Source organism: Ambystoma mexicanum, chromosome 7q (genome assembly GCF_040938575.1).
Source record: "Ambystoma mexicanum isolate Mex_15411 chromosome 7q, UKY_AmexF1_1, whole genome shotgun sequence".
Classification (NCBI taxonomy): domain Eukaryota; kingdom Metazoa; phylum Chordata; class Amphibia; order Caudata; family Ambystomatidae; genus Ambystoma; species Ambystoma mexicanum.
In genome coordinates, this window is record NC_090941.1 from 155,610,497 (window position 1) to 155,627,006 (window position 16,510).

The following is a 16,510-nucleotide window of genomic DNA, read 5'->3' on the forward strand; positions in this document are numbered from 1 at the left end:
GTTTCAGAATTCTAGACCTAGTGGACTCATCAGATGGTCAATGAAGGAGGTGTTGGGTTGAGAGGTTTTTGTTTTTGTAAATTTGGTTTTATTAACATTTTTAAATTGAAAGTCACATTACATAACGCAATTACGATCTCAGAGTTACATCGCGAAAACAGGAATTCCAATAATGCTACAGAATTATTTTTACATATTTCTTCCATCCAGCTATTGTAGTCTTACATGACTTTTTTCCCCCCTCCCATTTTTCTCTCCCTCCTCCCCCCCCTACAGGTCGAATAACAAAGCTCTTGGTCTTGTTCTTTTAAAGGGTCACAGTCTTTTTAAATGTTTTCAAAAGTAGGGATCTGTTTCAGGGCAATTGTCCGCGAGGCTGTCACATTTCTTTGCTTTGATCACCTAGCCACCTCGTGTACGTTGTAGTTGTAGATTTTGGCTGGTCAACGGAACAGCCTGTTGGGGAGGTTTTCATTCTTCTAGTCCATCCATATGGCCTCACACTGTGATGACTTCCCATACAATGATGCAGTAATCCGTTCCATTATACATATTTTGGTGGCAACATTAATCCATTCATTCTTGGTGGGGGTGTAATTGGATTTCCATTTCATTACAAGTGTTGCTCGGGCAGCTAATAGCAGGTGAGGTGCTAGGCCTCTAATCTTATTCCAGTCTTCCTCGTCCCTCTCGAGAGCAAACAGTATAAGGTAGGGGTCAGCCACCCGGGATATGCCATCTATGTCCTTGATCCATCCTAGAACCTCATCCCAAAAAATCTTTATCTGGGCGCATCCCCACCACATGTGCCAATAATCGGCGTTTTCCCCACACCCTCGCCAATATTTTGGGTTAGCTGTTTGAAACATTTTGGAAAGCCGGGTAGGGTCATACTGCCATCTGTGTAGGAGCTTGATAGCGTGTAGCTTGTATTGATTTGAAATAGATGTGTGGGTGGCGGCGTCACATATCGTTTCCCACATGTCTATACTAATCTGTTTGCCTAGGTCTCTTTCCCATCGGCCTTTGAGCGTTTCTGTGGTCCCTCCACCCGCAATAATCAACTCTTTATACAGTAACGATATTACGCCTTTCATTTCCATTCTCGTATCCAATATCTTCTCAAGGGGAGTGAGGTCTCTCATTAATTTGGGCTTCCATATTGGTTTTGTTAGGATACCTTTTATTTGTATATATTGTAATGTGGACAGAGGGCCTATTCCCAGAGCTTCCGTGAAGTCTGGTAATGTTATAAAGGAGTCTTTTCTTTGTAATTGTCCTACTCTCTCCAAGCCTGCCTCGTACCATGATTGAAATCGTTCTACATTAGGGATGTGGTTATTGCTACCAGGAGACCATAAGTGGCTTAGGGGGATGGCCATGTGGTGATTTTATGCACGTTTGTGCCCTGTTTCCAGATGTCCCATATGACACTGAAGATTGGGTGGCCTTTGGTTCTAATATGAAGCCGTTTCCTGGGGGACCATAGCCATTCAGATATTGTGGCAGGTGACGGGTAATGGTTGTCCATTTGAACCCACTGGATGTCTTTGTGGTTACGTAAATGAGGGATCATTACCCGGAGTTGGGATGCTTCATAGTATTTTCATAGATCTGGTCTACCCCATCTTCACCTTTTGGGAGTGCTAGGGTATCATACGGGATTCTCTTTCTTCCCTTGCCAGAGGAATTTAACAATGGTTTTCTTGGTTTCTGTAAAAAAGCTTCTCGGCGTCTTAATGGGTAACATTTGGAAATGATATAGAAATCGGGGGAGGCATACCTTTTTGATGACGTTAAGTCGTCCCAGCCAAGATATCGTCAGTTTGTTCCATCTAGTTAGGTCTGCACGAAACCTTTGAAGGAGAGCGGGGAAGTTTGCTTCGTAAAGATCGTCTATACGTCTGGTAATCTGTATACCCAGGTATTGTAATCTAGTATGTTCAATCTTAAAACCTAGTGTGGAGAATTTTACCTAATTTTCTTCTTTTTGTCCTTGTAAGTGAAAGAGTATCGATTTATTTTTATTTGTTTTGAGCCCTGAGAGCCGACCCATATTCTTCAAGCATTGATAGTGCTCGGGGGATGGATGTCATGGGGTTAGTGATATGCAGGAGTATGTCATCATCGTAGAGAGCTGCTTTATATTCCATTGTTCCTAGACAAATACCTTCTAGCATGGGGTCTGTTTGCATGGATTGTGCAAGGGGCTCTAGGGAGAGTGCAAAAGGAATAGCGGAGAGGGGGCATCCCTGACAGGTTCCACGTCCCAGGTTCCATACTCCATCTGGAGTATTCTCCATTCACAAAAATAGATGCTTTGGGGGCTGTGTACACTGAGTGTATTGCTCTTCTAAATATTGGGCCTATACCTACTTTACGTAGCACTGCTTTCAGGAATCCCATTCTACCCTGTCAAAGGCTTTTTCTGCGTCAATCGAAAAGAGGACTGGGTTATTATTTAATGTCTGTGATGTGTGGAGATGAAGGGTCTTACGCATTTTATCTGCTCCCTGTCTCCATAATATAAACCCAACCTGGTGAGAATGTATTAGCTATGGCATTAATGTTTCCAACCTCGCAGCTAGGACCCTCATGTATATTTTTCACATCTAGGTTAAACAGGGAAATTGGGTGATATGATCCATATTTTTTGGGGTCCCTCTCTTCCTTAGGAATCACTGTAATCCGTGCACGGGTGAAGGAATCTGAGGCGTTCCCAGTTTTTATTACTTCATTAAAGAGTTTGGTCATAAATGGTGTGAGTTGTGTGCTAAACATTTTATAGATTCCCGCTGTATAGACATTCTCCCCCGGCGATTTGCCCAAGGTTGATCTCTTTATTGCGTCTTGGACCTCTTGTTCAGATATAGGGGATTCCAGCTGTTCTGAATCTATTCTCTGTATTTTGGGCATATTGATCAGGGACAGGTATGAGTCTGTTTCTGATTGGGCGTGGTTTGTTTCTGAGGCATATAGGCTCTCATAAAAGTTAGCTAAGCATTCGGGAATGGTGGGGTGAGTGTTTGTTGTTTTAGGGTGATCTTCGACTATCTCCACCACTTTCCTCTCTGCTCTCGGAGCCTAGCAGCCAGTAGTGCATCTGCCTTATCCCTCTTTTCATAGGTTTGTTTGAACATTCTGAGTTTGTGGACTATTTGTTCATGTTCCAGTAATTTCAATTCATCCCTCTTTCCCTTTGCCTCTTTGATTTTTAGATGGTCAATTCCCCCACCCTTTTTGATGTCGCCTTCTAGTTGACAAATTTCGAATCTTAATCTGTGCTCAATTATATTTCGTTCCCTTTTTTTGTTGACCCTTCCCTTATTAAGATCCCTCTCCAGGTGGCTTTCCCCGCTTCCCACACTGTCTGCTTGGGGACTTCACCAGTGTCGTTTGTTTTGAGGAATTCGGTGATTTCAGTCTCCATTTCAGCCTTGAAGGCTGCGTCCTTCCAAAGACTCTCATTGCAGCACCATTTTCCCCCCTTAGTTGGTAAATTCTCCCATTGGATTTCAGCCAGCACCAGATCATGGTCAGACCATGTGATCGGGGTTATTTCTGAATGTGTTGTGGTGTTGGCGAGTTCTCTGGACAAGTATATGTAATCAATACGAGTGTATGTATTGTGAGGGGCGGAAAAGAATGTATAATCTTGTGCATTGGGGTGCATGTGCCTCCATACATCTATCATATTATATATTTCCATCATCTTTGCCTTCTCAGTTGGATCATCTCTACTCTGAAATCGTACGTCTGGATTACCCGGCTTTCTATCTTTGAGTGGGTCCGCCCACTGTTTGAAATCGCCCCCATGGATAATGTGGCCTGTGGCTTCTAAAAGTATTTTGGGGATTACTTTGTGAAGGAATCTATTTTGTCCTGCATTCGGGGAGTATAATGTTGCGATCGTTAGATCCACCTTGCCTATGCTGCCAGTTACCAATAATGCTCGACCTTCTACATCTGACAGTTTTCATCTCGTCAAACTCGAATACTTTTCTGACCAGAATACCTACACCTCCCTTTTTAAGTGGGCCCAAACCCCAGAATTCTGTTCCAACATGCTTTCCTAGGACTCTCCATTCTTCAGCCTTGACATATTTCGTGTCCTGTTACAGTAGGATGTCCATCTTAGACCCCTGAAATTCTCTGGCCATGAGTGATCGTTTCATTGGAGAATTGAGCCCCTTCACATTAAGTGTCCCTACCCGTAGAAAGTCCCTCCCTCTTGAGTTAGTCTTTAACGCCATTAAACATTTTTCTGAGAGGATGGCTCCTATTGCATGACCGACAGTGTAGTTTCATTATAAATTGTACGCTGCTGCGACTGCTTCCCGTTTCCATGAATGTTGCTTCGACCCTCCTTTTCCCCCTGCCTCCCTCTATCTCCCCCCTCCTTCCTCCCATCTCCTGTCGATGGTGTTCGATCGAGCCTGGTTAACTGCACCGGATTTACGTCGAACCACCTGTGGGGACTGTTACGTCACGCCCCTTAATCTGTTGTAATATCACAGTTTCAATTGAGCCCTCTGTGTCTCCCCCCCCCAAAGTCTCATGTTGCGACTACAGGGATGTCCGTGATTTGACACCTTTTCCGGTCGCATCTTCCAAAAAAGTTTACATTTGAGTTCTATCTTACCAGGGATGCAGCTGACTAGTTGTCTGCCTCTGGGGAGAGGTTACCTCCCCTGTATTTCCGTGATCCCTTCACCCGCTTCCTTCTGGGGCCCTGGGTTCGCCATGTGGGCATTACCTATTGTAATAATATCGCATTTCCTGGCCTTCTCGAGTACTCGGGCCTTGTCTTGGAAGCTATGGAATCGGGCAAGGACCGACCGCGGTCCGCCTGGGGGGCCACCGGCCCTATGAATTCGTTCGGTTAGGGGATCATCAATGGCATCATCTGCGACCAAAAGTTTGATGATAACATGGAGTATTTCCTTCAGGTCTGCTTCAGTCTCTCCCTCCCTTCTCTGGAATTCCGAAGATACGTATGTTGTTCCGTCTCTCTCTCTGTTTTCGAAATCGTCCAACTTGAGCTTAAAATCTTCTTCCCGTTGTTCCAATTCCGTCATCCTGTGATCAAGTTGTGCTTCTAGGGTATCTATAGATGCCTGGTTGTTCTCCATTCCTTCCAGTCTATCCTCCATTTTGTCCAGTCTTTGCGTGAGTTTATCTATCTTGCTTCCTATATTGTCGCTTATGTTTGTAATTTTTCCCAGTAGGGACACAATGTCTCCTTTTGTGGCGGCAAGTTCATTCTCTGTGGTTTCACTGGTTGCCATGTTAGGTTCGGATGCTGCGGGTGTGTAGGCAAACGGGGCCAATTTATGTTTCGCGTACATATGAGGTGTATGGCAAGGCTGGGTAATGGAGTGGGGTGGGGTTTTACTATGTCCAAAGAGGCATTCTATTTGTCGGGTACTCCACCGTGTACTTTTTCGTTCCCTTCGATTCGTCATGAGGTTATTCCAATATGGGATTCTGGGCGTTGTCGAGGTTGCCCTATGTTTTCACAGTGTCAGAGAAGCGCTCGTTGAGTCTCCCTGTTTCGCGGCCGACATTGTTCGATGTCCAGGCAAATGCAAGCAAAATATTTAGTTTTCGCTTTCCTACCAGCGCAGGGGGGCCTGTGGGGGTGTCTGGCATGCCGCGTTCCGAGTTGCTGCCTCAACGGGGATGCACCCAGAAAGAGCTGGGTCTCCTTTGGTTTTCTGGTACGTTCGAGGCAGTTTGCGGCCTTCAAAACGCTGGGCACCGTGCGTATGAGAACGAATCCTTCCTCTGCTTGCTCTCTCTTAGGAATATCTTTTGTTATTTGTGCTGCTATGGCCACTTCAGGGCCTGTTTTCCAGTTCAGCAGTCACTCTGTGTCGCACCGCACGTGAAAGTTTCCTGAAGCTTCGCTGGGCCGAGGGGGGGGGGAGGGGGGAGGGGGAGGTGGTGCTGCACGTGTTTCAGGGGTGGTTTCAGGACGAATTCTGATCCGATTTTCTTCAGGATTTCAGTCAGGGGACGAGGGGACCTTCCTGTGTCAGTCACTCAATTGCATCCAAGGTCGGGGGGCATCAAGTGGGGGCTCAATCCACTTAACGGGCCCGCAGCAGCGGAGCGCATGCAGGGACCATGTCCGTCTCTGCACCCCCTGGTGGCCAGTCCGGGTTGAGAGGTTTTTACCGTAAAGAGGCTAGAGATGGTGTAGTGGTGTTGGCATCGAGACAATAGCTCTCCAGAACTGATGAAACATAGGAATACTATTGTCACACTCATAGAAGTGTATCAAAGGTTGGGCAATGGCATACCATAGATTTAGATTATTTTCCTTGAGCAGGTGCCTTAAACCAGTCTTCACTGAAGAGGGATATTATTTTGTGATTTGTGTCTGGTCTAGTTGCTGTGTGAGTCAAGGCATAGAAAACGGTGTATCCGGTTTTCTAATCTTGGTTTGTTGCGATTTGTCCATGTCTAGTAAGATCGTTTTCTTTTTTTTTTCTTGTTCTGCCCTATTCTCCTTTCTTTGCCTGGTCACTCTCTGAAACGCTTGTGTGTGAGCGCGATCTAAAATATCACATCATGTCAGTTAATGGAAGAGCCAAGTCTTGAGCTGCTTCGTAATGTCAGGTGGTTCCCTTCCGAGAATAGATGGATAAGTAGGGAGTTCCTTAGGTTAGTCGCCAATGGGGAGAATTGGGATCCAGCGTGGCTTGTCTTCCCTTGTCCTGTTCTAGTCTGTAACTAGAGTGGCATTACTGGTTTGTGGTGTCTTGGATGTACGTAATGCTGAAATGTCATTGTGCAGAAGGATAAGCACTCTGCGTGATATGTGGTGGGCTATGCAGAGTTTAGAAATGTACACTTTCTTTAACTGGAGCCAGGGGAGCATGCGTCTGTTTGAATCTTTTTTTTTTATCCTGAGCAGTATTCCAGCTATTGTCTTTTGTATTCTATTTGTAGTGTTTGTGAAAGCTGTGTTCTGCGAGTCAGATATAGACTGTTAGTTTGTGCATTTCAGTCTTGGTAGGACTAATAATACCATAGTAACAAGAGTGTAGAGGAGCACACCTTTTGTTGGTTTGTTCTTAGTGTTTTCATCAAATATTCTCAATTTTGAAAGTATCTCCTGATTACTTAGGTGGTGACTGAGCTTGATCCTGTTTTTGGGATCACTTTAAAACAAAAATGACCATGGCTCTGTGCACACTTTAGGGCATCAACAATGCAAAATTATTTTGATCATAGTTCTGTATTATCATATATGTATTTAATTTTTGCTAAACAAATAATAAATAATATTAAATGTGAATACTTGGCTTACGAATATTTAACACAAATAGTGCATAAACATAATAATTTCAAAATAAAGCATTTCCTCATGCATAATGATACTTCATTCAAATATTTTACACAACTTGAACCATTGGGTTGTTGTGGCTCACAGAGCAATGCCAGTGGTTCAGATTCATTCAAAACCTTCCACTCATCACTTTTGTGCTTACTGTTTCTCACTATGTGAGAGAGGGTATGCCCAGACGTGGGTCCCTTGCTCGCTGCGCAATAGGGAACCAAGCTGCACCTCACTGAGGAGGCCCAACAAGGCCGAAACATGTCTGGGGTTGCTTGTGTTTCCGTGCAGAGGGGACCTGGCCTAGCAGTTCGGGCTGGGCTGCTACCATTGGTGGCAGTACCTGACTGAGCTACCATTGGTGGCAGTACCTGACTGATTTGCATATGGCTGGACCCCTTTTGCAATGGCGCAGAAGGGCTAAAAAACGGTGATGTGGAAGGTTGCCCAGAGCAATGCCAGTGGTTCAGATTCATTCAAAACCTTCCACCCATCACTTGTGTGCTCACCTTCCAGCCATCACCTCTTTTGTTTTGCTATTGTCACCCCGAGTGGGATGGGTATTCCCAGACGTGGGTCCCATGCCTGCTGAGCCTAGAGACCCAAGCTACTCCTCACTGATGATGCCCAACAAGGCTGAAACATGTCTGGAGATGCTTGTGGTCTCGTGCAGAAGGGATTTCACCTAGCAGTTCGGGCTGGACTAACCCTTTGGTCTTTTGCATATGGTCTTTTCCAGTGAAGAACGATGGTCTGGAGGGTTGCCCAGAGCAATGCCAGAGGTAAGATTTATTCTAAACCTTCCAGCCATCACCCCTTTTGTTTTGCACGTGGCTCGACATTGCTTCTGATATGCGTCTGTTTGAATCTTTTTATCCTGAGCAGTATTCCAGCTGTTGTCTTTTGTACTCTATTTGTAGTGTTTGTGCAAGCTGTGTTCTGCGAGTCAGATATTGACTGTTAGTTTGTGTATTTCAGTCTTGGTCGGACTAATAATAACATAGCCATGCCCTTCTTGGTGAAGAATATGTAGGGTGTGATCCGTCTGTAGAGGAGGTCCCAAATACAACCTGCACTCCAGTCGCCCATTTTGAAGTACCAGGAACGTTCACACCGAGATGTGACGTATGATGAGCAAATGAACCAGCAGAGAGCTGCAATAGGGCTTTGCCCAGTGCCAATCAAAAGAACAATACCTAGTAAAATGCCAATAACCCAGCAGCCATGGACAGTAAGGTATCCATTAAGGCAACCATACCAGCAAATGACACGAAATGAAGATTGCTTAAACACTGTCCCAGAAGAAACTCAAGAGGCCTTAAATGAGGATGAATGATGACGAGGCGAGGGCTCGGACAGACGTACAGATGAACGAACGACAACCAAAAGATGACCCACAAAGACGAAATGTGATAGATAAGGATATTGTGAAACTAGAAGGAGAGGCGATGTTGAAACATACAGAAACTTGAACTGCAAAGCAGGAGGAAGATATTCTACCAACTAACGCCTGTATATATACTTGTAACGCAAGAAGCTAAGAAACCAGTGCGGCTTGCGATGCTTATTAGAAGAATAGAGCGGCATGCGCCATTAAACATAATCTACCTGAACAAAGCACATTATATAAGTGTGAGTCCACTTTATACAAAAGCAGAACTAACCCAGGTTACTAAGGGTCAAATGGGCCAGGATTCGTGTTCTAGCAAAAGGCAAGGAGAGGCCTGAACTGAAACTCGGCAAGAAGCAGCTCACGCCTGGGAATTTGAGGTCAAACCAAGAATGGCAGGCGGATAGTAACCTCAGAGAATCGAAAGTGAAGGAGCAGAGCAGCCTGCCCCGTGAAGGTTGAGATAAGGAGGCCCAGGCAGGTGGCGGCCGAAAGTAAGAATTAAATGCACAAATAGAAGGAAAACGAAGCAAATTCATGGTGTGCTAACACATGACCAGCCAAGCGCAAAGAGGTACCAACGTCTGATGTCACCCAAAACAGGAGATACCATAACATTTCCTGACAAGAAGATACAGTTTCGAGGCTGACCACAGCCAACTAATTGACACATGGCAATAAAGTACTGATTGATGGAAGGGAAGCTGGGTGAATCTTGGGGCATTTTGTATCTGGGTGTCCATGCTGCTAATTAAAGTGGAGATTTATGCTTGGGGTTGTAGCCGACCCAATCACAATGGACCGAATAATCTAGGGTCCTATAGATAGTAGAACCAATGGGATGTCATACTTTTAGTGATGTCTACATGAGTAATATTAGAGGGAAGAGCGTAGACGCCCTCCTGATAAGAGTTAACCAATCCTCACACTCCATTACCATATACAGATATAGCACCTATACATAAGTTACCTTTTCCAACCAATAGAATTGCACGTCAAACTTTTGAGTGTCATACGTCAATTGATGATGAATTTAGGGTATAACTATTACTGTTTGAATGAAGTTTGTTGGGAGTTGAAGCGAGACGGACCATCGCATCACTGTTGATCTCCATGTTTCCCCGTTTCTTGTACTTGTCATTAAACAGACTCCCCTTTGCCAAACCATTGAGTTGTCCTTATTGATTGTTGTTGGAGTAGTAAACCTGCACCCCATCCATCTCAAGGTGCAGCTATCTCATCTTAAAGTATTCGAGAGCGAGCTCTGATTCTATGGGCCAATCAGGGGTTAATCGCCCTAGTTTACACGTCATAGAGCAGAGTTGTAAAAAGCTAGCGCATCCTTGATAATTCTGAGGTTGCCCACCATGGGGAGGTAATACTGGGCATGGTCCCATCGCATCAGGCTGGGGGACTGATGTGGTGTTTGAAGGAGCTGCACTGCAAACCATGGGGCCCTTTCTGGTAGGGTTAGTCGGTTTGCTGTCAGCAATGCGTCCACATATGCAAGCAGTGGAGTAACTTTGCTGAAAATGTTGGGGGGGGACATGACATCTAAAGAAAAGGTGACCCAGCCAAATGAATGGGGACAAAATGGTGTGCCATGAAAGTGGGGGGGGGGGGACAAACACCCCTGTTCCCTCCCTCCCCCTGAAATTACGCCATGTATGCAAGGCATGTTTTTTTAGGTCTTAGTTTGCTGACGGGTTGTTAATCTGTTTGTGTCATCTGTGCAATTGCAGCAGGTTAGGCCAGACAAAGTGATGTCTAGTAGGGGTGACCATTTGGCTGGAGGGTGAGAATCCCTTTTATTCTGCAAAGCACCCTTGCTAGGCTATGGAGAATGTCCTGCTGGTAATAGTCCTTGGTATCCCCAAGGCAAGGTGGAAAAATACATTCTTGCTGGTAGGTATGCAACACGAGAACATTTGAGCCAAGGAAGGGGACATGCAGTCCAAAGTCTAAGAGGCAACTCAAAAGGAACCTCAAAGGAGAGTTTGAAGTTCTATACTAGGAACTTTGGGAGTTGGGCACTAGGTCCTTTTTGTTGATGATATAAGTTTCAGAGACCATAAGGTTGCACTTGGGGACTATTGACAAGGGACAGTAAACCCCATTTCAGATATTGTTATTCCTTCATCTGGTATGTTTTCCTGTAGGATTGGCCAATTTTGAGTTATAAGGAGACACCATAGATCCTGTGGGCATTCACTCAAACCCATTAACTCTCAAGGAATGACCAGTAATGTCTACAGGAGAGCAGGAAAAGGGCCTTGAGGTCTGTCTGTGAGAAGGACAAGGACTGAGTAGAGAATGCAGAAGTAGTTTCCCCCCACTGGCATATCTATGCCTTTCTTAAACTGCACACTAATACCAGAAGATCACCTCTCCATCCCCAGCAGGCCTTCATTCAACCCAAGAAACACATACAGAGACCAAAAGTGGGTGTTATGCCTGGCGGTATACCCAACTATTAACACACAAATTACGACATATCAGTGGTTAAATTCTTTTTCCTTTTGAAAACCTCTAAATTACTTGCCCTCCAACCATACTATCTAATCCCACGTGTGGTGCCTGGCCCTAGATGGCGCTGGTGGCCCGCTTATCTAGGGTTGGGGGATAGATGAGAAGAAGCTTGCCTTAACTACTTTTGGCCAGTTATTTTTTGTATAAGCTCAGAAGAACCCATGTGTCTCTACAAACTCTAAACCCAAGCGGTGTACTCTGGACCTTCTTGTGAAAATGTGCTACTTTATTCTCTTTCCCCGGATTGGCATTTAAAATGTGATTTAAAACATGGAGAAACATACTAAAGTTTATAATCCATCCTTCGGAATTCCACGTACAGCAATACCAGGATGATACTTCTAAATAGCAGGTGGGCTTTGCTCCACTTGTATCATCTGCAGACCTTTTGTATGGTCCTGTTTTTTTAGGATGACTGTATTGGCCTACCGGTTTTAGTGGTTTAACTAGTTCTACCACTTTCTTCAGGGCCTCAGTATGCCATGGGCGCAACCTTTGCACCGAGTTTGGCCAATCTATTTGTGGCAGATTTCAAAGAAAAATCATCTATAATGCAAACAACCCTTTCACTCGGAAGAACAGTTTATGGTTGAGATATATCAACAATATTCTGATGATTTTTGACAGAAATGAGTAAGAACTGAGGAATTTCATGATTTGGATCAATGAACAAAACAACTTTTTCACTTTCACTGACACCCACAGTAGAGAACATTTCCTAGATCTGAATCGGAGTGTGAGAGATGGGGGGGGGAAACTAAGAAGTATGGTCTTTAATAAACCAACCGACTGCAACTCATTTCTAGTGTTTAACGGCTACCACAACACTAAGCCTGCGGACCAACCTCCCATTTGGTCCGTTCCTTAGATATGGATGGAACTGTTCACGTCTGAGTGATTATGACGACCAATCCAGCAAACTGGCATGCAAACTACTTTATTTGCTTGTTTTACTACCCCAAGCGGGTAGTAAAACAAGCAAATAAAAGAGCCAGAAATATACCCAGGGATAGAACCCTGGAACACCAGGGGAAAGAGAATAAAGTAACACATTTTCACCTGGAAGGCCAGAGTACACTGCTTGGATTTGGGGTTGGTAGAGACACTCAGTGGTGTCATCTGATGTTATACAAAAAGTAACTGCCTGGAAGTAGTTAGGGCAAGCGTCTTCTTATCTACCTCCTAACCCTAGATAAGCTTCCTACCAGCACTATCTAGGTCCAGGCACCACACAAGGGATTAAATAGTATGGGTGGAGGGCAGGTAATTTAGAGGTTTTCAAAAGGAAAACGAATGTAACCACTGATCTGTCTTAATCAACCCAACCATGTGAACCATTTAAGGTGCTTAACTGCAACTTGAGTATGAATGTTGGTTTTTATCCTCCACCATAATTGTTTTGACTTTTTCAAGGTAGCCTAGGTTGTGGTTGGTAGGGTTACTATGTACATCACTTGAAATTGAAACAAATTCTCATTCCTGCTTGCCCTTCTGGAAAAGACCTCCTGGATCCTCTCGGCACTAAATTGTGAGATTCTTCAAGACTACACTTGTAAAGTCTGTGGGTTTTAGTTTTGCTGATGTGAGGGCGTCGACATTTCATTATGACCCCACATTTCTAGGAATCTGATCTCTTTAACACAGAGATACATGAACACTGTATATCTGATGTCTTCAAATTGTTGCACTGTAGCTGAGCGGTTCTGGTGACCTAAATATAACTGTCTAAAGTTCTGGCTGTTTTATCCTGATATAGATATCTTGTAAAAACGTATCTGAGTTAAAAAAAAAAAAAAATCTGTTGTATGTGAAACTATTTTAATGTTGATTCGAAATAAACAAATCTTTGACTGTCATTTGGCTTATGGAACGAATAGCACTAAAAACGTCGTGTGTGTTTTTTATGATTTACACCTCCAGCAAAATGAGAATCAGTAGGGGTAAGGTGCGCCCATCGTGTGAATGTAGAAGCAAGGAAACACCCTAAACTTTCACTCTCCTAACCAGCTACCCCAGTTCTCCTCCTACGACCAGGAACATTTTCATCTCCTCCCTGCTGTTCAGCAAATGTGTTTATTAGTCTAATTGGTATTGTACAGGTTTGGCTTTGCTTAAGTCATCAAATATCATTCAACTAGACCAGGTTAAAATCTGAACCTCCTAAAACCAACTTTTTAAAACAGCTGAAGCATTCATGTTTACCACTCAACCTAATCACTTCAGCCTTTTGTTAATTTTCGGAGAGCTCTCTGATATTCTGGAGCAAAATAAGAAGTGATGGCTGGAAGGTTTAGAATTATTCTTAACCTCTGCATTGCTCTGGCCAACCCTCCAGACCATCGTTCTTTGCGTGCCAGCAATTACAAAAGGGAAAAGTCCATATGCAAATGGTCCCACCCCAAAATCGGCAGTCCAGCCTTAACTGTTTGGTCACATCCCTTCTGCACAAGTAACCGAGCATCCCCCAAACATGTTTTGGCCTTGTTGGGCCGCATAAGTGAGGAGTAGGTTGGGTCTCTAGGCCTAGCAGTCATGGGACCCACATCTGGGCTTACCTATCCCACTCTGGGTGACTATAGCTAAACAAAAGATGTGACGGCTGGAAGTTTTTGAATTAATCTAACCTCTGGCATTGCTCTGGGCAACCCTCAAGACCATCGTTCTTCGCCTGCCCAGCCATTACAAAAGGGGAAAGACCATATAAAAATCCAGCTTGGTCCCAACCCAAAAGTGTTGTGTCCTAACGGGGGTAGCCACTGCCCAGCATTTATGGGTTGGGAGAGCGGTTTCATACAGGGCACCTCTAAGGTAGTTTTCAGAACTGCTGAGGCTCACCTTCTCTATCAATCCAACATCTTTGGACATCAATACCAAAGCTCACTCTAGCAATCGAGAGAAACTTTCAAACCCTACTTCAAGTGATGCTGTCCTTCTGCTGAGATTTCTTCCACCCTAGAAAACCAAAGAAGTGGTCACAAGCCGTAGACGCTCGCACAAGAAGCCAAACTTCATACACAAGCCTTGCCCATGCTGGAGGACTGGCTCTAGGACAAAGGAAGCAAACCCTCCCCTGATTATGGCCACACAATGACGCAAGCCAGTACAGACACCCAGAGCTCACAGTGGTGCACAGCAGGTCAGGCGCTTTTTCCTGGTTCCAAAATGGCAGAGAATCACTGCAAGCCTCCAGCCAGCAGAGCAGGATAATTGGGTTTAATTGCGTAATATGAGCAAACTCATATCAAATACAATGGGGAAAGTCCAAACAATTGCTGACTTATATGGAATCAAGGCAGGACTTAACACGGGCGGGAAGGGAGGCTTAGCAAATCACAAATAGAGACCTTGTTGAGCTATGTGCCTTTCAAGAGCAGTATGTAAGCAGACAGTTACCTACAAGAAGTGTAGCAGACTGGGTTACCTACCTGATATCCGGAGGAGTTTAGAGGGCACCCGAATGAAACTAGGCTCGGAGAAGGATCAATGAGGTCTTTTGAGCACTATAACCTCAGATCCTGGGAGAGACCAAGCTGAGGAGGAAGACATTTGCAAGCATGCTGATGGCTATATCTCAGCCCCCTGATGGGCGCAGGAGACAAGGAAGGAGAAAGAGCTGGTTAATGCCTGAAATTCCTGTTCCTTAGGTGAGCATGTCAGTGTGTCACAAACCAGGGTAGAATAATACCGGATGGTAGAAATGTGCTGAAATGTATCCCCATTTGGCCCAGAAGCATGCCCCTGAGCTAAAGAGGGAATAGCTACACCATGTAGTACCATAAGCAAGGGAGAGGAAATACTTGCTGATGAGTTTATCAAGATGTTTGCTGGATGCTATATTGCAGAGACGTTGTACTAGGTTAGGAAATGCCAATAGCATTGTTGGTCCATTAAATAGGTGTTTGCACCATTTGAGTAAAACCTATCCCGACACTGTTAGTAATATTTTGACTCCTGAGTGTGAGTTTAAATCCCTCAGCCTTCTGGCTCATCCCGCTAACATGATGTTAAGGTTTCTCTTTCATGTGCTGTGCTGATCCCTAGCCCCCCCTTACATCTGCAATGATGCCCCCTCTCACTAAGATTTTTGATCCCTCCACTTCAGTTAAACACTCGACCTACCTGTCCTTACAGCACCAACCACCTCCTTACATAGTCCCCAAGGCCCCAGTCGGTCTACACCCATATCCTTGAAAGCCCCTGCACTCACGATTCTTTCCACATACATTGTAAGATGTCAACAGAGAACCTGTAAAGCACTACCTGGATAATTTCTATGAAGCTTGAATGGTATTTCCGCCTTGCATTGTGTGTAATGCAGCATGGGTCATTAGACAACAGACTTTGGGCAGATATGTGTTACATAAGTCTTTTGTGATGTGGCCAACAACACTCATATGAATAGGGTTAAAAATACAATTACCCTGTAAATTTGATTAAATGTAAACATGCATTCACATACAAGATATTATCTTTAAAACAGGTTACTTAGAATCAAAAAGTAAGGGATTTCTACAGTGCATATAATCACATCAAAAGTGCCTCGTGCTACTCTAAAATTAAGCACGCCTGAATTGTCAGTAAAATCATTCATAAAAGAGCAGCATGGGTCCCTCGTGTGTTGATTGTGATGTACCTTGTGTAATTTATCCTCGGGGCTTTCAGACCTTAATTTCAAATGCAATCGCCAAGTCTGCAGCGCTATGTTTGCCCATAGAATGAACCTTCTGGTTGTGGCCTCTAAAAGGGTTCGATTTAATTTAACATTATTCTAGACCAGCATAACTGGAAAAAGAAACAAGCGCGCAATGAGTAAACTATCCTGTTGTCCTTCATGCATCTTAAAGTTGAGATCATCGACTAAAAATGTTTGTGTTAAATATGTTGTCTGTGCTTCCCTTTCAGTTCACGTTGAATGTCACAAATCCAGACAAACCGGTTGCTCCTGGGCTTCAAGTGACCGCAACTGTAGACTATCAACCAAAAGTCAAAGGAGATATTCGGGACAAACTGGTCATTTATGTCAACTCTCAAATCATAGAAATACCTGTTCTAGGGTATGTGATTTCGTCTCATCTTCGGTTTCCTCTGAGATCGTCTGATTTCGTGAAAAGTTGTCTTTAATGGTATGATCTGGTGCCGATGGGGCAATGCATCTCACATTCACTTAGCTATGAGAACCAAATGAACAAAATACTGTTCCCCGGTTATTATCTATGTGTTTCTCAAATTGTCCTGGCCTTGCACTT

At 44.2% G+C, this 16,510-nt stretch overlaps 1 protein-coding gene across 1 annotated transcript in view; it reads left to right on the forward strand.

Annotated features, from left to right (window-relative positions):
- The window catches only part of CFAP47 (cilia and flagella associated protein 47), a 3,369,192-nt gene that overhangs the window by 31,992 nt on the left and 3,320,690 nt on the right, over positions 1-16,510 (forward strand). The window contains exon 2 of the mRNA XM_069639370.1: positions 16,167-16,318. Coding sequence (XP_069495471.1) covers positions 16,167-16,318 — 152 coding nt within the window. The remainder of the gene's footprint in view (positions 1-16,166; positions 16,319-16,510) is intronic.